This window comes from Saimiri boliviensis, chromosome 7 (genome assembly GCF_048565385.1).
Source record: "Saimiri boliviensis isolate mSaiBol1 chromosome 7, mSaiBol1.pri, whole genome shotgun sequence".
Classification (NCBI taxonomy): Eukaryota; Metazoa; Chordata; class Mammalia; order Primates; family Cebidae; genus Saimiri; species Saimiri boliviensis.
This window is the reverse complement of record NC_133455.1, coordinates 9,162,581-9,185,937: the sequence shown is the minus strand read 5'-3', so window position 1 is coordinate 9,185,937 and position 23,357 is coordinate 9,162,581. Positions and strand designations below refer to the sequence as shown.

Here is a 23,357-nt window from a genome sequence, read left to right as displayed (position 1 = left end):
TAATCCCATCACTTCAGCCTCCCACAGTGTTGGGATTACAGGCGTGAGCCACCATGCCAGCCCAATACGTAATTTTTAAGCATAGTCACCCTATTGTGCTATCAGTCATTGAATTTACGTATATGTATATACATGTGTGTATATATATATATATATATATATATATATATATATTATTATTTTTTTTTTTTTTTTTTTTCCTGAGACTGAGTCTTGCTCTGTTGCCTAGAGCTGGAGTGCAATGGCGTGATCTCGGCTCACTGCAACTTCCACCTCCCAGGTTCAAGCGATTGTAATGCCTCAGCCTCCCAAGTAGCTGGCATTATAGGCATGTGTTACCATGCCCGGCTCATTTTTGTTTTTTTTAGTAGAGTTGGGGTTTCACCATGTTAGCCAGGCGTGTCTCCCAACTCCTGACCTTGTGATCCACCCGCCTCAGCCTCCCAAAGTGCTGGGATTACAGGCGTGAGCCACTATGCCTGGCTGAATTTACTTCTTCTTACTGTACGTTTGTACCTGTAACCTACTTGTCTTTATTCTCTCCTGTTCCCTCCCCACTCATCCTTTCTGGTCTCTGTTATCTATCTTTCCACTTTCTTTTTTTTTTTTTTTTTTTTTTTTTTTTTTTTTTTTGAGACGGAGTTTTGCTCTTGTTACCCAGGCTGGAGTGCAATGGCGCGATCTCGGCTCACCGCAACCTCCGCCTCCTGGGTTCAGGCAATTCTCCTGCCTCAGCCTCCTGAGTAGCTGGGATTACAGGCACGCACCATCATGCCCAGCTAATTTTTTGTATTTTTAGTAGAGACGGGGTTTCACCATGTTGACCAGGATGGTCTCGATCTCTCGACCTCGTGATCCACCCGCCTCGGCCTCCCAAAGTGCTGGGATTACAGGCTTGAGCCACCGCGCCCGGCCATCTTTCCACTTTCTACCCCATGTAATCACATTTTTTTAGCTCCCACTTATAAGTGAGAACATGAGGTATTTGTCTCTATTTTTTTATTTTTATTTTTTATTTTATTGACAAGGTCTCTGTCACCCAGGCTGGAGTACAGTGGCGTGATCGTGGCTCGCTGCAGCCTCTATCTCCTGTTCTCCAGAAATCCTCCTGCCTCAGCCTTCCGACTTGGGAAGAAAGGCGTGTACCACCATGCCCTCATTTGTCATATTTTGAGTTAATTTTTGTTTGTTTGTTTGTTTTGTTTTTTTAGATGGAGTCTCACTCTGTCACCCAGGCTGGAGTGCAGTGGTGCAGTCTTGGCTCACTGCACCTCTGCCTCCCAGTTTCAAGTGATTCTCATGTCTTAGCCTCCCTAGTACTTAGGACTCCAGGCATACACCACCACGCCCAGCTAATTGTTTGTATCTTTAGTAGAGATGGGGTTTTTGCCACGTTGTCCAGGCTCATCTTGAACTCCTGGCCTCGTATGATCTGCCCGCCTTGGCCTCCTAAAGTGTTGGGATTAGAGGAGTGAGCCACTGCACCTGGCTGATTCTTCATGATTGTTCGTAATGTGGTCCCACTCTCTACCACACTCTCTTTGCCTGTCCTCACTCCCAAGCAACTCTTGATCTCTTTCTGTTACTGTAGATTAGTTTGCATTTTCTAGATTTTCTAGATTTTTTTTTTTCTTTTTTGAGACAGAGTTTCGCTCTGTTACCCAGGCTGGAGTGCAATGGCGCGATCTCGGTTCACCGCAACCTCCGCCTCCCAGGTTCAAGCAATTCTCCTGCCTCAGCCTCCTGAGTAGCTGGGATTACAGGCGCGTGCCACCATGCCCAGCTAATTTTTTGTATTTTTAGTAGAGACGGGGTTTCACCATGTTGACCAGGATGGTCTCGATCTCTCGACCTCGTGATCCACCCGCCTCGACCTCCCAAAGTGCTGGGATTACAGGCTTGAGCCACCGCGCCTGGCCCTAGATTTTTTTTTATGTAAACAGAATCAAACAGTATGTAGTGGGGAGGTTTTTTTGGCCTGTTTCTGTTTTTTTGAGGGGACAGAGTCTTGCTCTGTCACCCAGGCAGGAGTGCAGTGGCATGATCTTGGCTCACTGCAGCCTCCACCTCCAGGGTTCAAGTGATTCTTCTGTCTCAGTCTCCCGAGCAGCTGGGATTATAGGTGTGTGCCACCACACCTGGCTAATTTTTGTATTTTTAGTAGAGATGGGGTTTTGCCGTGTTAGCTAGGCTGGTCTCAAACTCCTGACCTCAAGTGATCTGCCCACCTTGGCCTCCCATAGTGCTGGGATTACAGGTGTAAGCCACTGCTCCCAGCCAACTGATCATAATTATTTTGAGATTTGTTAATGTTATATGTATCCATAGTTCATTTATTTTTATTGCTAGTGTTCCATTATATAGATATCACACAATTTGTTTATCTCTTCTCTTGTTCATGGATATTTAGGTTGGTTCGAATTTTTGTCTATTACAGATAAAGGTGCTATGAACATTTGTATACCAGTCTTCTTATTTATTTATTTTTATTTATGTATCTATGTTTTGAGATGGAGTTTTGCTCTTGTTGCTCAGGCTTGGAGTGCAATGACACGATCTCGGCTCACTGCAACCTCTGCCTCTCGGTTCAAGCTATTCTCCTGCCTCAGCCTCCTGCGTAGCTGATTACAGGCACGTGCCACCACGCCCAGCTTATTTTTTGTATTTTTAGTGGAGTTGGGGTTTCATCATGTTGGCCAGGCTAGTCTCGAACTCCTGACCTCAGGTGATCCATCTGCCTCAGCCTACCAAAGTGTAGGGATTATAGGCGTGAGCCACCGTGCCCAGTCATATACCAGTCTTTTCATAGACATATATTTTTCTTTTTCTTGGGTGCATATTTGGCAGTAGAATGGTGGGTCATACAGGTAGATGTGTAACTTTTTTAGAAACTTCCAGGCCGGGCATGGTGGCTCACACCTGTAATCCCAGCACTTTGGGAGGCTGAGATGGGCAGATCACGAGGTCAGGAGTTGGAGACCAGCCTGGCCAATATGGCGATACCCCATCTCTATGAAAAATACAAAAAAATTAGCCAGGTGTGGTGGCATGTGCCTGTAGTACGAGCTACTCAGGAGGCAGAGGTTGGTTGTAGTGAGCTGAGATCATGCCACTGCACTCCAGCCTGGGTGATGAAGTGAGACCCTATCTCAAAAAGAAGCAAGGCTTGTTTCATAGCCTAGCATAGGGGTTGACAAACTGGGGCCCGTGGGCCAGATCCGACCTCTTGTCGGTTCTTTTTTTTTTTTTTTTTTTTGAGACGGAGTTTTGCTCTTGTTACCCAGGCTGGAGTGCAATGGCGTGATCTCAGCTCACCGCAACCTCTGCCTCCTGGGTTCAGGCAATTCTCCTGCCTCAGCCTCCTGGGTAGCTGGGATTACAGGCACATGCCACCATGCCCAGCTAATTTTTTGTATTTTTAGTAGAGACGGGGTTTCACCATGTTGACCAGGATGGTCTTGATCTCTTGACCTCGTGATCCACCCGCCTTGGCCTCCCAAAGTGCTGGGATTACAGGCTTGAGCCACCGCGCCCGGCCGAGAGTTCCTTTTTTCTTGTACCAACACAAGATTGTTCATTCTCCTTATTTCATCTTTTGTCAATATGAGGCGCAAAAAACAATGTAATATCAATTTACTTTTAGTGTATTTCATGGCCGTTTACATTTCTCTTGGGACATCACTCAGTTTTTTCTTTTGATATTCATGGTGTGCGGTTCTTTTAAAAGTAGTGATTTATGGGCACTCTTTGTATTAAAAGATTAACCCATTACTTGCCATGTGTTGTAACTATTTTTTTTCCTAGTTTATAACTTGTCTTTCACTTTTATTTATATTGTCACTTTTTGCCAAAGTTGTTTTTCCAGTAGGGTGAAATTTACCAGTGGTTTTTTTTTGAGATGGAGTCTTACTCTGTCACCCAGGCTGCAGTGCACTGGCATGATCTCAGCTCACTGCAGCCTCTACCTTCTGGGCTCAAGCAATCCTCCTGTCTCAGCATCCCGAGTAGCTGGGACTACAGGCATGTGCCACCACACCCTACTAATTTCTGTATTTTAAGTAGAGACAGGGTTTTGCCATGTTAGCCAGGCTGGTCTCCAACTCTTGACCTCAGGTGATCTGCCTGCCTTGGCCTCCCAAAGTGTTGGAATTATAGGCGTGAGCCACCATGCCCAACCACCAGTGTTTTGTTTTCTACCTGAAGTATTTCTTTAAGAGAAACAGGCCTTATTCCAGGGGTATGAAAATGACTACTTATGAAGACCGTGCCTTAAAGATAATTTCTTTGTTACTAGAGAAGTTTCTCTGAACATACAGAGCACCAAAAAAAAAAAAAAAATACTGACATATTTCTTAATATTAGTTCTTGTGGGAAGGTGAGCTCAATGAAAGAAGAGATATTCTGTATTTGTTTTTTCAAACTTTAAGTTTTTAATTCATTTACCCACTAAATATACTGAGCAACCACTATATGGTTCACTAAGTATATGCCAGACATATAGTAGTGGCTCAGTATACTTAGTGAACAAACGAATTAAAAGCTTAAAAATCTTCAGTTTTATCAGTATGTATTAATTATCTACTCCACATATAGTAATAGTTTGCTGGAAATTTTATCACAGAAGATGTGTGACTTGTTTGTTATTCCTTAAATGTTATGCTGCGAATATTTGTGGAATATTGTGCTGATGTATATATGATTTCATGTAAGTAAAATTAGAAAACTATAGTTTTCAAGTGTTTTTGTTTATGGCTTCGGAGCTCCTGAGCAAATTTTTAACAGTGAATACTTGTCTAAAATTTAAATGACGTTATTTATTTATTTTTTAATACCAGGTCTTGCTCTGTTGCCCAGGCTGCAGTACAGTACTACAATCTTGGCCCATTGCAGTCTGGATCTCCAGGGCTCAAGCAATCCTCCTACCTCAGCCTCCAGAGTAGCTAGGACTACAGGTGCACACCACCATGCCTGGCTAGTTTTGTTTATTTTTTATAGACCTAAGGTTTCATTATGTTGCCCAGGCTGGTCTCAAACTCGTGGACTCAAGCAATCCTCCCACCTTGGCCTTCCAGAGTGCTGGGATTACAGGCTTGAGCCACTGCACCCAGCCGAAATGAAATCTTAATGTCAAGACCTGACATAGTTATTTGGATAGCTAATTTGTTTTTCTAATGTCTTTTTTTTTTTTTTTTTAAACAGTTTACTTTATCCAAATGCATGGATGCTGTGATGGTACTGGGAAATTCTCATTTATTCATGAATCGTTCCAACAAACTTGCTGTCATAGCAAGTCACATTCAAGAAAGGTATGACCATTGTGATTGCTTTTCCTCTTCAGTGCTTAACATTTATGAGCTTTTTGTGCCAGTTGACATGTATTGTTCCTACTCTCCTGCAAAAGAAAATGTCTTCTGTACCAGTGAATAGCCACAGCACCAAGAGCCAGTACGTGTACATTGCGATATCCATGAATTTTGCAAGCCTCATTATTGGTAGATAGTATGACTCATGTAATTTGCACAGTTTTTTTTTTTTTTTTTTTTTTTTGAGACAATATTGCTCTGTCACCAGGCTGGAGTGCAGTGGTGCAATCTTGGCTCACTGCAACCTCTGCCTCCCAGGTTCAAGCAGTTCTGCCTCAGCCTTTCAAGTAGCTGGGACTACAGGCACGTGCCACCATACTCAGCTAATTTTTTGTGTTTTTAGTAGAGACAGGGTTTCACCATGTTGACCAGGATGGTCTCCATCTCCTGACCTCGTGATCCACCCACCTCGGCTTCCCAACGTGCTGGGATTACAGGCATGAGCTACTGCGCCCAGCCTGCACAGATCAAACTATATTATTTAGGCAAAGAGAGAGAGAGCTATCAAATTGGGCAGCTACTTTCCCTCACCTGCCTTCTCATTTTATGTCTGCCCCAGAGTGCAAGTAAAATGGGGGATGTGATTCTGTTTCCTTTAGGTTCTGCATAGCTCTCAGGGTGTGACCGTTTCTCTGTTCTGTGAGTGGATCTGGTGCTTAGAAATAAGGATTTTTCTTAAAACACTGGCTTCTAAACCCAAGCCAACTACTCCATCTGGTGCTTGGCAGAAGAAACAGTGGTGGTTTCTAACACTGCTGTGAAACTGGCTGTGTTAGACCCACTGCAAGATGGTACGTAGCCTGCAGCTATGTAAATGTGGCCACAGATACAGCAAAAGTTTTATGAATAATTTGAACCGTACTTACTTCTCACATGATGCACTGACAGAAGAGTTAAATGTGCATGTAAGACACAGCTCTTCTATGTCTTTTTTTTTTTTTTTTTGAGACAGGGTCTTGCTCTGTCACCTAGACTGGAGTGCACTGGCACAATCATGGGTCACTGCAGCCTCTGACCTTCTGGGCATAAGTGATCCTCTTGCCTCAGCCTCCCAAGTAGCTGGGATGACAGGTGTGCACCACCACACTCAGCTAATTTTTGTATTTTTTGTAGAGATGGGGGTCTCACTATGTTGCCCAGGCTGGTCTTACTCTCCTGGGCTCAAGCAATCCTTTCACCTCAGCATCCCCAAGTGCTTGGATTACACATATTACAGGGATATGCCACGACGCCTGGCTCTCCTGTGTCTTAATCACCACATTACAGTAGAAGTGACTCTTGCTTACCAACATACTTTGTATGGCTAGCTCTCAGGCATATGGCTAGCTTTCAGGTTTTCTCGGTTCTTAGGGCTGCCTGCTTCCTCTGGTGGGGCAAAAGAGCCCATGGCCACCAAACACATACTCTCATTCCCATCCTCGATACATTTTTTTTCTCAGAATTGGATGAAAAGATGACGCTAGTTTGGTTAAAATACCAGTAAAAACTATACCAGGCAAAGTTTTTTTTGTTTTTTGTTGTTTTTAAAATCAAAAATGTTCTCTACCTGATTATCCTTTTTTTTTTTTTTTTTTTTTGAGACAGAGTCTCACTCTGTCACCAGGCTGGAGTGCAGTGGAGTAGAGACGGGGTTTCACCATGTTGGCCAGGATGGTCTCAATCTCTTGACCTCATGATCCACCCACCTTGGCTTCCCAAAGCGTTGGGATTACAGGCGTGAGCCACTGCGCCCAGCCCTGATTATCTTAAAAGTCACAAGGTCACGCCTGTAATCCCAGCACTTCAGGAGGCTCAGGTGGGCAGATCACTTCAGGTCAGGAGTTTGAGACCAGCCATTCATAGCAGCCAACATAGTGAAAACATGTCTTTACTAAAAATACAAAAAATTAGCTGGGCGTGGTGGTACATGCCTGTAATTCCAACTACTCAGGAGGCATGAGAATCACTTGAGCCCAGGAGGTGAAGGTTGCAGTGAGCCGAGGTCACGCCACTGCACTCTAGTCTGGGCAACAAGAGAGAGGGTGTGTCTAAAAAAAAAAAAAAGAAAAAAGGGCTGGGCACGGTGCCTCAAAACACCTGTAATCCCAGCACTTTGGGAAGCCAAGGCGGGCAGATCACTTGAGGTCGAGTTCAAAACTAGCCTGGCCAACATGGTGAAACCCCATCTCTACTAAAAATACAAAAAATTTAGCCAGGCATGGTGGCGGGCGCCTGTAATCCCAGCTACTCGGGAGGCTGAGGCAGGAGAATCGCTTGAATCTGGGAGGCAGAGGTTACAGCAAACTGAGGTCATTGCACTGCACTCCAGGCTGGGCGACAGAGCCAGACTCCGTCTCAAAAAAAAAAAAAAAAAAAGTCATGAATCAGTAGGAGAATCTTTTCAGGGACCTTTGGACCAGATTTTTATTACTGGGCTAGATGTGTACCTTAAATAATAAACTGGTAGTGAGTGAGAATTTGGTGTGAACCTGTTGTGGTTGTCATTTGAGAAAGGAAGCATGGGCACCCCTTGGCAGCAAAATTTTGGAGATTACAGCCCAATGCCCTCTTTATTTCCCCACATTTTTCAGAAAACACTGGAACCCGTAAAACATTCTGTGGTGCTAGACAAATGTTTGCCAATTTGCCTATTTTATGTATTTTTTTCTTTGTTTTTAATGCCCTTTTTCTTTTTAAATTTTATCTTACACATTTTTAAACAATGAAATTTACTGTGGAATCTTGTGAGTCCCAGATTGTCATAATTTTGTTTGTTGTCTCTGCTGAATTTCGTTCTGATCATGAGTGAGCATGGGCCGTGAGTCCTGGTGTAACCAGGTTTTTTCCCCCTGCTGTTTCAGCCGATTCTTATATCCTGGAAAGAATGGCAGACTTGGAGACTTCTTTGGAGACCCTGGCAACCCTCCTTCTGAATTTAATCCTTCTGGGAGTAAAGATGGAAAATACGAACTTTTAACCTCAGCAAATGAAGTTATTGCTGAAGAGATTAAAGATCTAATGACCAAAAGTAACAGCTTTTTTAAATTGTTATTTTGCAAATAGAGTTGGTTTTGGAGGCCTGTAGGCTTTAAGTTCAAAGATGTGAGATTCTTTATACTGTATACATGCATGTTGTCTCTTTTGAAAAATCATTTTTATCAAAGTCGGTGCATTATTTGACAAGCCTCTATGGCATTTGACGCCCCTGACCAGCCTCTACTTCTTGAAACATGCTTCTAAGAACGCCCTGTGACCTGTTTTTCCTCTTTTCTTGAAACATTATTTCATAGTCTCTATTTTTGGCTTTTCCTTCATCTTGTCTCTTAAAATATGTTTGTAATTCCGCACATGGTTTTCATGTTTTCTCCCTCTGTATGTTCTCATCCACTTTTGCCTTTAATTATCTTTCGTATATGGACACTTTCCAATTTTGTCTCTAACCCAGACTTTCTTTCAAGCTCAAATGCCTCCTTTTCAGCGTCCCACAGTCTCTTGACGTGGCCCAGGCTAGTCTCATTATCTTTGTTCTCAGTCACACCATTTCTATTCCCTATTTCTGTCCGCCCCCATCTACCTAGTTTTCTAAACCTAAAGCTTTCATTTTTGACTCCTCATAACCAACATAATAATCAGCTACATAATCCTAGTCGTTTAGCCTCAGAAGGGTCTTCAGAATCCCACTCCTTATTGTCATCTTTTTATTTTTAATTTTAAAAAATTGTTTTTAATAGCGATGGGGTCTTGCTATGTTACCCAGGCTGGTCTTGAGCTCCTGGACTCAAGCTGTCCTCCTGCCTTCGCCTCCCAAAGTGCTGGGATTACAGGCAAGAGCCGTCACACCCAGCCCCCATCCCTTATTGTCACCATGATCAGCCTCGACACTGTTGACATTTTGGGCTGGATAATTCTTTGTTGTGGCAACTGTCCTGTGCCTTGTAGGATGTTTAGCAGCACTTCTGGCCTTGGACCACTAGACATCATAATACCCCCCAGTTGTGAGAACCAGCTATCTTCAGACATTGCCCAATGTCCCCTGTAGAGCACATTCACCCCACGTTTAGAGCCACTGCTCTAGATGACTGTTAGAGCTTCTAACTGGGTTTCGGACTCCTGTCTCCCCAGTCAAGTCTTTCCACTCAGCCTCTAGAGTTATCATCTTTTTTTTTTTTTTTTTTTTTTTTTTTTTTTTTTTTTTGAGACGGAGTTTCGCCCTTGTTACCCAGGCTGGAGTGCAATGGCGCGATCTTGGCTCACCGCAACCTCCGCCTCCTGGGCTCAGGCAATTCTCCTGCCTCAGCCTCCTGAGTAGCTGGGATTACAGGCACGTGCCACCATGCCCAGCTAATTTTTTTTTTTGCACTTTTAGTAGAGACGGGGTTTCACCATGTTGACCAGGATGGTCTCGATCTCTCTACCTCGTGATCCACCCGCCTCAGCCTCCCAAAGTGCTGGGATTACAGGCTTTAGAGTTATCATCTTAAAAATCGAAGCTACGGTTCCTGGCCTTACAGGCCTTTCCTGGCTCCCTGTTGCCTTCAGGTGGTGGTTTTCAAACTTTAGCTTGAATCAGAATCACCTGAGGGGAAAAGGCAGTTCTAGAGAGATAGAAAGTAGGTTAGTGGTTGCCCAGGGCTGGGCAGGGACAGGGGAGTCATTGCAAATGGGCTCAAGTGATCTTTTGGGGTAATGGAAACTGTACTAAAATTGGAGGGTGATGATGGTTGCATAATTGTAAATTTACTAAAAATAATTGAATCATATACCTAAAAGTACTTTTAGAGCAGAATTTTATGGTTTGTAAATTATAAACCTGTTAAGATAGTGTCAGGCCTCACTCACAGTTTCTGATTCACTGGGTCTAGGGAGGTCCCGAGAATTTGTATTTCTAGTACAGTCCCAGGTGATGCCCCTATAGCTGGTTCCGAATCTCACTTTGAAAGTCACTGGCCTCCAGGATTAAGTCTCAGCTCAGCCTCACAGTACAGTGTTCAAGACCTTTTGTGGTGACCTCACCCATGGGGTGTCAATTCTCAGGGACCAGCTCTAGGCTGATTGGCATGGAGTGTCAATCGGGGCTCCTTGCCCTCTTGAACTGCAGTTTTAGGATTTGGATTTCTTGAGTGACTTTTTTCACCCGAGTCACCAAACAAGTGGCAAACTCCTCCCTGCTTCTCATGGCAAGAGGAAAGAGTTTTTCCAGTCTCCCGTGCACTGGCGGATCGCAGTGATGGGAAGGAGGGGATGGTGGGAGATGGAGGGCAGGCGCCTCAGAGCTTGGTGCCCTGTCCAGGGTGCTAGAGTTATGCACGACATTTTGTACCAGGTAGACCAGGAATAAACTAGAACCTTTCCAAGTAAAAACAGGATCTTTTTTGTGTTTGTGTGGTAAATACAAGTAACAAAATTTGCCATTTTACTGATTTTTAGAATTTTTAATGTAAAATTTACATACCATAAAATTTAGCATTTTAATAATATTTATTCATTTATTTATTTTTATTTTATTTATTTTTTTGAGACGGAGTTTTGCTCTTGTTACCCAGGCTGGAGTGCAGTGGCGCGATCTCAGCTCACCACAACCTCCGCCTCCTGGGTTCAGGCAATTCTCCTGCCTCCACCTCCCGAGTAGCTGGGATTACAGGCACACCCCACCATGCCCAGCTAATTTTTTTGTGTTTTTAGTAGAGACGGGATTTCACCATGTCGACCAGGATGGTCTCGATCTCTTGACCTTGTGATCCACCCGCCTCGGCCTCCCAAAGTGCCGGGATTACAGGATTGAGCCACCGCGCCCGGCCTTTAATAATATTTAAATGTACAGTTCAGTAATGTTGCGTATATTTGCCTTGTTTTGCAACCATCACCACCATCCATAGTCAGAACTTTCTCCTCTTTACAAACTGAAATTCTGTACCTATTAAACACTAACTCCCTGTTCCCCCTGCCATCCCACTGGCCCGTGAACAAACACCAGGATGTTTTAAATTGAGAAAAGGTTAAAAAGCTGCTTAGTTAACCATTAACAAGAACACATTGCTATGTTTTTAAACCTAGTTTGAAAATGTCGTGTTTGATTTTATTCCTGAAGAATGCTTTGATTTGAAAGCATGCTTAGTTCAAGTACTTAAATATTCCCTTTTAAATGTTTTCTGTTATTCACAGGTGACATAAAGGGTCAACATACAGAAACTTTGCTGGCAGGATCCCTGGCCAAAGCCCTTTGCTGTATCCTCAGTGTCTGAATCATTTAAAAGGTGTCTTCTGTAATAAACATATATGAACTTGAGACATTTGTTAGGACCTTGGGTGCCCTTTAATGGGAGGTGTGAGTACCCTGAAGTAGAAGGTAACTTTAAAAAAAAATAGTTTACATTGGCTTTGAAATTTTTTTTTTTTTTTTTTGAGACAGAGTCTCACTGTCACCCAAGTTGGAGTGCAGTGGCACAGTGTTGGCTCACTGCTACCTTCGCCCCCTGGATTCAAGCAATTCTCTTGCCTCAGCCTCCTGAGTAGCTGAGACAGGCACCCGCCACCATGCCCAGCTAATTTTTTTTGTATTTTCGTAGAGATGTAGCTTCACCAAGTTGGCCAGGCTGGTCTCAAACTCCTGACCTCAAGTGATCCACCCACCTCAGCCTCCCAAAGTGCTAGGATTACAGGTGTGAGCACCATGCGCAGTCAGCTGTGAAATGTTTTCTAAGGCAAGCCGTAAAAACTGGAAGTGGGAAGAGTGAGAAAACTCCAACTTCTCCATTCTGTCTTTCTGCCTGCAGGAAGCGCTGCTTCAGGCTGCTTTCTTGTTTCGTATTTTGATAAATTAGAACTTCTAAAACATTTTCATCTTCTTGACTTTGGGAACAGTGTTTGATTTTTAAAAGCTGCTTAGGAGCCCTAAAGCTTAGTAAATGAGTGGCCACTTCTCCATTGGTGAACAGATTGTTTTCCACGTAGTATAGGGCAATACCTTTCCATTTTATCTGTGTGACGTTTTCTCAGTCTTATGGCATTAATTTTTGGGGGAGGGCCAGTATTGAGTGATTCCTTTGTCCTAGAGTTTGATGTGGGTTGCCTGAACATCTTTGTGAATTAATACTTGTCCCAGGACTCAAATTTAGGACATGGTAGATAATAATAGGATAGTCAAGTGTTGGTAATTTTAATTTTCTGAGACAAAGATTATATTTTGGTCAGATTACAAAGCCCAGTTGACTGCAGAGTTAGTAACTGAAGCCCTCAATTGCTCTCATGTTGGTAAGTGGAGCATTTCCTTTCTTAGCTAGGTAGATGCTGGGTTTATTTAAAATTGGAGGTTATTTTTCTTTTTACTATAAATATGTATGAAGTCAAATAATATTTTTGTATTCCTTAATGTTAAAAAATTAAGACATTCATAGAATGAACAAGGAAATTAAAGGTAAGAGCCTGCATTTTTCTATGAGAACCGTAATCCTACTTATTTTACTAATATGTCTTTGCTGAGCTGTTTAAAAATTGATTAGGAAGCCATGTATGTTTAGTAAGGTTTAGTTAAATTTTATTCTGCTTTTTTCTCTTTATAGATAATCAGGAAATGAAATCAAGGATATTGGTAAGATTAAAAAAATAATTACTTTGTTTATATGACAACTATAGACAATTAAAAAACAAAATGGAGGCCAGGTGCGGTGGCTCACACCTGTAATCACAGCACTTTGGAAGGTGGAGGCAGACGGATGACTTGAGGTCGGAAGTTAGAGACCAGCCTGGCTAACATGATGAAACCTTATCTCTACTCAAAATACAAAATTAGCTAGGTGTGGTGGTGCACGCCTATAATCTCAGCTACTCAGGAGGCTGAGGCAGGAGAATACCTTGAACTTGGGAGGCAGAGGACGTGCCGGAATAAAATAATCTTGGTAATTTGGGAAGATGAGTGCCTTGCTAAGCATGATGTGAAACTCAAAGCTTAAAATCTTGAAAATATGAAACTCCCAAAACAAGGATGAAGGAAAACGTTTTAGGAAAAGTTTTTCCAGCAGAGCTACCTGACAGAAAATTAATCCAATATTTCCAAAATAAAAAGCAGTTCTTATAAATTAATTGTTAAAAGTTAAGCTTTAGAAAAACAGGTAGAGCCGGCATGGTGGCTCAAGCCTATAATCCCAGCCCTTTGGGAGGTCGAGGCGGGTGGATCACAAGGTCAAGAGATCGAGACCATCCTGGTCAACATGGTGAAACCCCGTCTCTACCAAAAATACAAAAAAAATTAGCTGGGCATGGTGGCGCGTGCCTGTAATCCCAGCTACTCAGGAGGCTGAGGCAGGAGAATTGCCTGAACCCAGGAGGCGGAGGTTGCGGTGAGCCGAGATCGCGCCATTGCACTCCAGCCTGGGTAACAAGAGCGAAACTCCGTCTAAAAAAAAAAAGAAAAGAAAAACAGGTAGAAAACAAGCAGTCTGCAAAAGAAGAAATGCAAAAGGTCAATTTAGCATTTGACCGTATGTTCAGTCTTACTAGTAAGCAAAAACATGTCAAATAATGAGATTTTCATTGTTGCTCAGCACAAATGAAAAAACTGGCAGTTCCCAAGGTTGATGGTGAAGTTGCGGATTGATTATTCTCATGCATTGCTGATGGGAGGATAAATTGGTAAAAATTTTTCTGGAGTGCATTTTGGTAATCTGTATCGAAATTAAATGTTCATATACTTTAGTAATCAATCACTGCTTATTTTCTGGAAGTATTAGAGAGTTGTGCAGAGGGTATATGAGGGTGTCATCAGAGCATTGTTTAAAATGGAGAATTGGAAACTGCTTAAATAGTGAATATTTATGAAGTCAGCAAGAAGCATAGTATATATTCTAATTCATCAACATTAAAGTATTTTTTCCACATGTATTGTGGACTGAAAAAGCAGGTTGCAGAATCCTAGATAATCATCCTGACACCTGTGTGTGTATTTTGAGTGTGTGCATTTTGGGTGTGTGTATGTATATCTTGGATGTATGTGTGTTTTGGGTGTGTGTATTTTGGGTTTGTGTATTTGGGGTGAGTATATTTTGGCGTGTATGTATTTTGTGGTGTGTGTGCATTTTAGATGTGTGTGGGATGTGTTTTTTGGGGGTATATTTTGGGTGTGGGGGTATGTGTGTTTTGGGTATATGTGTATTTGTGTGTGTATGTATTTTGGACGTGTATATTTTGGGGGTGTGCTTATTTTGGGATGTGTGTACTCTTTGGGTGTATATATTTTCAGGGTGTATTTTGGGTGTGTGTGCCTGTATTTCGGGTATGTGTATGTGTGCATTTTGTGTATGTGTGTGTTTTGGTTGTGTATGTATTTAGGGTGTGTGTATGTTGGGTGTGTTTGGGGTATATGTGCACGTGTGTATTTTGGGCATGTGTGTGCTTTGGGTGTGTGCATGTGTGTGTTTTTTGGGTGTGTGTGTTTTGAGTGTGCATGTGTATATTTTGAGTGTGTATTTTGGGTGTGTGTGTTTTGGGTGTGCATGCATGTGTATATTTTGTGTGTGCATATGTGTATTTTGGGCATATGTACATGTGTGTATATTTTGTGTGTGTGTGTGTGTTGTATATACCTACCTACATAGGTGCTCTTGAGAATGAGTTCATCAAACCCTTACATGGACTGTTGCTGGGTGGTAGGATTTGGGGGGAAATGTTACTGTCATCTTTATCCTTTAGATATCATTTAATAATGATAAATGGGAAGACAGACTGGAATAATGGTTGTGGTTCACAGTGTATTGTGTGACACTGGTGTGAGAGAACTGGGAGGTGCCTGAGCAGAATTGACATGGCTGTGATTTTTAGGTGATTAAGGCAGCAGAAGACAGTGCGTTGCAGTATATGAACTTCATGAATGTCATCTTCGCAGCACAGAAACAGGTGAACCAAGAGCCTACCTTTTAAAGTATTTGTTTCATGAAAGAAGGAGTCAGTTTCATTTTCGGAATGCTCTACTCTGAGATATTCTGATTAAATAGCCTTGTGAATGGGCTAGGAATCCATATCTGTATTGTGCTGTAGTCTTTTCTCTATTTTGGGTCCTGGACCACTTGAGAATCTGATGCATTCCCAAAACAATATCCACTCAACCACGGTTTTGCATAGAGTTTGTGGTATTCAGGTCACCCCGTTAGCCCATCCTTGGACCCCATGCCAAGAATCCCTGGTTTGACAGTTTGCTGTATAAACCTTGCCTCAATTTCTTTATCATTTTGCCGTGGTGAGGTCTATAAAGATTCAGTATTTTGGCCGGGCGCGGTGGCTCACGCCTATAATCCCAGCACTTTGGGAGGCTGAGGCGGGTGGATCACGAGGTCAAGAGATCGAGACCATCCTGGTCAACATGGTGAAACCCCGTTTCTACTAAAAATACAAAAATTAGCTGGGCATGGTGGCGTGCGCCTGTAGTCCCAACACTTGGGAGGCTGAGGCAGGAGAATTGCTTGAACCCAGGAGATGGAGGTTGCAGTGAGCCAAGATCGCGCCATTGCACTCCAGCCTGGGTAACAAGAGTGAAACTCCATCTCAAAAAAAAAAAAAAGATTCAGTATTTTTACTTTGCAAAGAGCTGACACGTTCAGATGAAGTATAATACATTTTCTTCTTTGATATATTTATAAAGAAAGAAAACCTTCTTAAAACTTTTAATTTTCATGTGAAATGCTGCTGTAGCTTTGCATAATGTTCTCTATTGTGGAGTGGCAGCCTGATGTAGAGAAAAAAGCATGAATTTTGGAGATAGGCCGAGTGGGGTGACAGCTTTGCCACCTGCTGGCTCTGTGACCACAGCCCAGCCATGTCCTGGGTGCTTCAGATGCCAAATGCAAATGAAATATCTACCATGCAGAGTCATGATGCGTATTGAGCAAGCTATTTGAAGCATAGAGTATGGCGTGTAGTAGGTTCTCAGTGTAGGGTGGTCATTATTGTTACTCCTGTAATATCTTCAAAATGTTTCTTTCAGAATATTTTGATTGATGCCTGTGTTTTAGACTCCGATTCAGGGCTCCTCCAACAGGTATGTTTTAAAATCATGCTTTGTGTGGCTAGTTATGAAAATTACTGATTTTTTATTGATTACAATTCAAAATGAAAATGCTTTGGGTATATTGGGTTAAATAAAACATGTTATTGAACCTAATTTTTTTTTTTTTTTTTTTTTTTTTTGAGACGGAGTTTCACTCTTGTTACCCAGGCTGGAGTGCAATGGCGCGATCTCGGCTCACCGCAACCTCCGCCTGCTGGGTTCAGGCAATTCTCCTGCCTCAGCCTCCTGAGTAGCTGGGATTACAGGCACGTGCCACCATGCCCAGCTAATTTTTTGTATTTTTAGTAGAGACGGGGTTTCACCATGTTGACCAGGATGGTCTCGATCTCTCGACCTCGTGATCCACCCGCCTCGGCCTCCCAAAGTGCTGGGATTACAAGCTTGAGCCACCGCGCCCGGCCCAAATTTTTTTTTTTTTTGAGGCGGAGTCTTGCTCTGTCACCCAGGCTGGAGTGCAGTGGCATGGTCTCAGTTCACTGCAACCTCTGCCTCCCGGGTTCAAGCGTTTCTCCTGCCTCAACCTCCCAAGTAGCTGGGTTTATAGGCGCCCATCACTGCGCCCGGCTAATTTTTGTATTTTTAGTAGAGACAGGGTTTCACCATGTTGGCCAGGCTGGTCTCGAACTCCTGACCTTGTGATCTGCCCACCTTGGCCTCCCAAAGTGCTGGGATTACAGGCGTGAGCCACCATGCCTGGCCTGAACCTAATTTTATGTATTTATTTCCCCTTTTCTTAGGGAGCTACTAGAAAATTTTAAATTACATATTGCTTGCATTATATTTCTATGGACAGCACTATCAGATGTTGCTTTTTCTTTTTCCTTTGAGACAGTCTCCCTTTGTCACCCACGCTGGAGTGCAGTGGTGGGATCTTGGCTCACTGCAACCTCCCCCCTGGGTTCAAGCAGTTCTCTGCTACAGCTTCCTGAGTTGCTGGGATTACAGGCTTGTGCCACCACACCCGGCTGATTTTTGTATTTTTAGTAGAGACGAGGTGTCACCATCTTGGCCAGGCTGATCTTGAACTCCTGACCTCGTGATTCACCCACCTCAGCCTCCCAAAGTGCTGGGATTACAGGCGTGAGCCACTGTGCTACCTGCTGAGGCTCCTGGGATCGTTTTGCCCTGCATCTTTCACACTCTCCCTCTCCCATCTGGCCCCACCCGCCTCCTTGCTACTGCCTGAAACAGGCCTGCTTCAGCCAGAGGATCACTGCGCTAGCTGTTCTCTCTGCTCTCAAAGCCAGATGTTGCTTTTTAATGAAAAAGACAAAAACTGAATTTTACTTTAACTTGAAAGGGAAACAAAACCCTAACCCTAAAGTCTGAAGAAATTACCAAGCTTATGTTAGATGTTTTTTGGCCACAAATGTTGTTTCCTAAAGGATCAGTTACAAGCACAAAACTGTGACAAACCCTGAATTTAGGTTACTGCTGCAGATGAAGGATGAGGAGAGCAAGGTCCAGATGGAATTTCATAGGCTTCAAAGGTTCTAAGATTATACTGTTTCTTCAGCTGATCGTAGGTATATGATGTGTATTTTATTATTTAAACCTTTCTTGGCCAAGTGCGGTGTCTCACACCTGTAATCCCAGCACTTTGGGAGACTGAGGAGGGCAAATCACCTGAGGTCGGGAGTTTGAGACCAGCCTGACCAACATGGAGAAACCTATCTCTACTAAAAATGGAAAAATTAGCCAAGCGTGGTGGTGCATGCCTGTAATCTAACAGCAAAAACTGCAATTACTTTTCACCAACCTAATATAAATTCGAACATGGTGCTCACTTGCTTAAAACCCTCCCATGGCCTGTCATCACATGTCAACTAAAACCCAGAGTCGGGGCCTGCCAGGGCCTTTCAGATGCTACCTGCTGAGGCTCGTGGGAACCTTTTGCCGGAATCTGTCACACTCTCCCTCTCCCATCTGGCTCCACCCGCGTCCTTGCTACTGCTTGAAACAGGCCTGCTTCCGCCAGAGGGTCCCTGCTTTAGCTGTTCTTTCTGCTTGCAAGCTCTTCCTTCAGGTGTTTGCATGGCCTACTCCCTGCCTGCCTTCAGGTCTCTACTTCTGTGCCACCTCCTCAGAGAAGCCTTCCCTGACCACCAGTGTCATTGTTACTCCCTCTCCCCTTACCCTGCTTTATTTTTCTTCATAGAAGTGGTCATAACCTATAACATTATTTTTGCATTTACTTAACTGATTTACTCTCTGTCTTCTCCACTAGAACGTTAACTTCACAAGGATGGACACTGTTTACTGCTATAACCCCGCATAGTGCTCTAAAATAGTTGTTAAATGTGTAAATGAGGCCGGGCGTGGTGGCTCAAGCCTGTAATCCCAGCACTTTGGGAGGCCGAGGCGGGTGGATCACGAGGTAGAGAGATCGAGACCATCCTGGTCAACATGGTGAAACCCCGTCTCTACTAAAAATACAAAAAATTAGCTGGGCATGGTGGCGTGTGCCTGTAATCCCAGCTACTCAGGAGGCTGAGGCAGGAGAATTGCCTGAACCCAGGAGGCGGAGGTTGCGGTGAGCTGAGATCGCACCATTGCACTCCAGCCTGGGCAACAGAGTGAGACTCCATGTCAAAAAAAAAAAAAAAAGAAAAGAATTAGCATGTGACCCAGCAATTAATTTCCTAGGTACAGTTGGAGTTATACTCCTATTATAAACTCAAGAGAAATGAAAACATAAACATGGGTCCACAGAAATTTGTATGTGAATACATGAATATTCATAGCGACATTATTCATAATGACCCCAAAGTGAAAACCACCCCAAATGTCCGTCTACTGATGAATGGATAAACAAATGGTGCCGTATCCATACAATGGAATATTATTTGTTATTAAAAGGAATGAAATGCTGATATATCCTACAGCATGGACAGACCTTGAAAACGTGCTTAGTAAAAGGAGTGACTCACAAAAGGCCACATTTTGCATGATTGCATTTACATGAAATGTCACAAATGGGTATATCCATAGAGATAGAAAGCAGAGGCCGTGCACAGTGGCTCACGCTTGTAATCCCAGCACTTTGGGAGGCTGAGGTGATCGGATCATGAGGTCGGGAGTTTGAGACCAGCCTGGCCAACATAGTGAAACCTCATCTCTACTAAAAATACAAAAATTAGCTGGGCATGGTGGCAGGCACCTGTAATCCCAGCTACTCGGGAGACTAAGGCAGAAGAATCACTTGAACCCAGAAGGGGAAGGTTGCAGCGAGCCAAGATGTCACCACTGCACTCTAGCCTGGGTAACAGAGCAAGACTCTGTCAAAATAATAATAATAATTCGCATATCCCCCTCTGGTTTTGTAAACCTAAAGCATTGCTGGTGAGAATCTCACTCCTCTGGCAAGCCTATGTCAGTGTGAGTTTGGCAGCAAGCTGTCTGTGTCTTGCAGGCTTGTGACATCACAGGAGGACTGTACCTGAAGGTGCCCCAGATGCCGTCCCTTCTGCAGTACTTGCTGGTAAGGAGACAGCGGCAACCCTGATGCCTGGAGGGAAGGACGCCCTTTGCGTGCTGAGAAAGGACTGGCAGCAAGATGGCTGGTGCTAGTACTTAGAAGAAAGGAGTAAATGTAGGCCTTGGCATTTCAAGGCCTAGAAGGGTGGGCTTCACGTTATTTTTTCTCCGTGTTTTAAATAAACCTTCCTTTTGTTTGTTTATTTTACAGTGGGTATTTCTTCCCGATCAAGATCAGAGATCTCAGTTAATCCTGCCACCCCCAGTTCATGTTGACTACAGGGCTGCTTGCTTCTGTCATCGAAATCTCATTGAAATTGGTTATGTCTGTTCTGTGTGTTTGTCAAGTAAGTTCATGTACCTAGTTTTTCTTTTTTTTCTATATTGGGGGCAGGAAAACAGTTTCTCAGCTGTGTTGTGTCTCAGCCACCCTAGTGTTCCTTCTTTTTTTTTTTCAATTTACAGTATTCTGCAATTTCAGCCCCATTTGTACTACCTGCGAGTAAGTACCTTTGAGGTTGTGTGGGTGGCTCATACTTCACAGCGCTAGAGCATTAAAAAATGTTTTCCTCTCTGTAATTACAGAACAGCCTTTAAGATTTCTCTGCCTCCAGTACTGAAAGCCAAGAAAAAGAAGCTGAAACTGTCTGCCTGAGGATCAACTGTTTTCTTCATCTGTTAGCGCTGTTAGTAGAAATTAAATAGCAGAATCTTTGTCGGGAAGACTGAAAAAAATAAAGATAGATATAGGATGATTTTTAATGTAGTGACCTTCTTACAGAAAATATTTCCCAAACATTCTTCTCATCCTGTGCTTCTGGAGAACTGATTTGTTTTAGGGAGTCATTCTATGCAGTATATCCTAAAATATTCTATGGCTCGTTTCTATCCAGAAAGGGGCAAGAAAGCACATGTTTGTGGCTTTTATTTTTTTTAATGAAATGATCATTCATTAAAGTCAGCTTGTCATTACCCGTCATAGGCTTTCTAACCTACTACTTGAATCCAGGTCCTCATTGTGAAATGTGTGGCATGCGAAATTTGACCTTAGCTTTGGAAAAGGGATTGTTTGTGGAGTAATGGCACTAATCAACATAGAGCATCTTATTTGAATCAACAATTAACTTCAATAGGCATGTAAATAAAATTCTTTTTTTTTTTAAAGACAGGTTTTCAGCATGTTGGCCAAGCTGGTCTTGAACTCCTGACCTCAGGTGATCCGCCTGCCTCAGCCTCCCAAAGTGCTGAGATTACAGGCATGAGCCACCAAGCCCGGCCATAAAATTCTTTTTTTTTTTTTTTTTTGAGACGTAGTTTCACTCTTGTTACCCAGGCTGGAGTGCATTGGCAGGATCTCGGCTCACTGCAACCTCCGCCTGCTGGGTTCAGGCAATTCTCCTGCCTCAGCCTCCTGAGTAGCTGGGATTACAGGCATGCGCCACCATGCCCAGCTAATTTTTTGTATTTTTAGTAGAGACGGGGTTTCACCATGTTGACCAGGCTGGTCTCGATCTCTCGACCTCGTGATCCACCCGCCTCGGCCTCCCAAAGTGCTGGGATTACAGGCTTGAGCCACCGCGCCCGGCTGTGAAAGCTAATGACTGGTTCTGAGGGAGAATTTTCTGGGGAAAATGGACTCTCTGTTCAAAGTATGGTTTTCAGATAGAATTCTTTCCTTTTTAAATGGGGGTGGGGAATCCACATTAATATTGAAACTGCATCTGTAATCCCAGCACTTTGGGAGACTGAGGCGGGAGGATTGCTTGAGCCCAGTAGTTCAAGAGCAGCCTGTGCAACAAAGTGAGACCCTATCTCTGCTAAAAATTTGGACTGAACACCAAAAATGTTTATAAGTTCAAAAGCAAAAATATTTGTAATTTCAAGAACAAAAAATGTATTTTTCTATGTAATCTCGAAATGATTAAAAGTTCTTATAGCGGCCAGGCGCAGTGGCTCAAGCCTGTAATCCCAGCACTTTGGGAGGCTGAGGCGGGTGGATCACGAGGTCAAGAGATCGAGACCATCCTGGTCAACATGGTGAAACCCCGTCTCTACTAAAAATACAAAAAACTAGCTGGGCATGGTGGCGCGTGCCTGTAATCCCAGCTACTCAGGAGGCTGAGGCAGGAGAATTGCCTGAACCCAGGAGGCGGAGGTTGTGGTGAGCTGAAATCGTGCCATTGCACTCCAGCCTGGGTAACAAGAGCGAAACTCCGTCTCAAAAAAAAGAAAAAAGTTCTTATAGCTTCTAGCACATATTTGTACAAAGAGTTTAAGGAATAGTGGCTGTTTTGGTTTGTTTTCTTTAAATGTGTATTGATGGCCAGGTGCAGTGGCTCACGCCTGTAATCCCAGCACTTTGAGAGGCCGAGGTGGGTGGATCACCTGAGGTCAGGAGTTCAAGACCAGCCTGGCCAACATGGTGAAACCCTGTGTCTACTAAAAATACAAAAATGGCATGGTGGCAGGTGCCTGTAATCCTAGCTACTGGGTAGGCTGAGGCAGGAGAATCGCTTGAACCCGGGAGGCAGAGGTCACAGTGAGCCAGGATGATGCCAATTGCACTCCAGCCTGAGCAACAAGAGCGAAACTGCGTCTCAAAAAAAAAAAAAAAGTGTACTGACAAAACCCATTGTATACAAAACTTTGTATGTAAATAAGATTTTAATTTTCTCTTTATACAAGCTGAATCTTATTAAAATAATTTGATATTTACTTAGATAATTTCAGATAGATTTTGTATTCTGGATTTGTGCTTTTAACAAATATACAAAGAGTGGTGATCACTTTGCAAATATTTGTTAATCCTTGAGTTTGAGAACCTGTCTTTTAAAAATAATACTTAGTATTTCCTATACTAATTGAGTGTAATGGAAATCAGTATTTTAAGTCTAGGAAATGAAGTATATATCTAAAAGAGATACTTTCAAACAAGCTAGCAAGGCTTTTATTATTACTTTTTCATTTGAAATGTCATATATTTGCTTAGTTCTGTTTAACTTGTTTTTAACTGTTGAACTTATGAGTTATTTCATATACATTTTATAATAAAATAATTTAATTTTCATATTTGGTTGAATTGTTTCCTTTCATTGTTTATCTCATGCTCATTCAACTCTTCTTCAAATGTGTACTTTTAAACTGCATTTTGTTAAATGCTAGACAATTTTGTATTCAACTCTGAAGAACTTTAATTTCAAATCTTGATCTGCGTTCCGTGGCTTACACCTGTAATCCCAACAATTTGGGAGGCTGTGGCAGGAGGATCATTTGAGCTCAGGAATTGGAGACCAGCCTGGGCAGCATGGCAAAACCCCATCTACAAAAAAATATGAAAATTAGCCAGGTGTGGTGGTGTATGCCTGTAGTCTCAGCTACTCCAGAGGCTGAAGTAGGAGGATCACTCGAGCCCAAGAGGCACAGGTTACAATAAGCCATGATCACACCACTGAACTTCAGCCTGGTGACAAGAGTGAGACCCT

At 43.0% G+C, this 23,357-nt stretch overlaps 1 protein-coding gene across 3 annotated transcripts in view; it reads left to right on the top strand.

Moving 5' to 3' along the window:
* GTF2H3 (general transcription factor IIH subunit 3) overlaps positions 1-22,942 on the top strand; it is a 30,029-nt gene extending 7,087 nt beyond the window's left edge. For all 3 annotated transcript variants that reach the window (XM_039472219.2, XM_039472218.2, XM_039472220.2), the window contains 11 exons: positions 5,200-5,306; positions 8,204-8,370; positions 11,505-11,567; positions 12,727-12,756; positions 12,902-12,930; positions 15,156-15,230; positions 16,315-16,368; positions 19,811-19,879; positions 20,087-20,222; positions 20,341-20,377; positions 20,461-22,942. In XM_039472219.2, coding sequence (XP_039328153.1) covers positions 5,200-5,306; positions 8,204-8,370; positions 11,505-11,567; positions 12,727-12,756; positions 12,902-12,930; positions 15,156-15,230; positions 16,315-16,368; positions 19,811-19,879; positions 20,087-20,222; positions 20,341-20,377; positions 20,461-20,530 — 837 coding nt within the window. In that variant the 3' untranslated portion in view covers positions 20,531-22,942. The remainder of the gene's footprint in view (positions 1-5,199; positions 5,307-8,203; positions 8,371-11,504; positions 11,568-12,726; positions 12,757-12,901; positions 12,931-15,155; positions 15,231-16,314; positions 16,369-19,810; positions 19,880-20,086; positions 20,223-20,340; positions 20,378-20,460) is intronic.
* The last annotated feature ends 415 nt before the right edge of the window (positions 22,943-23,357 follow it).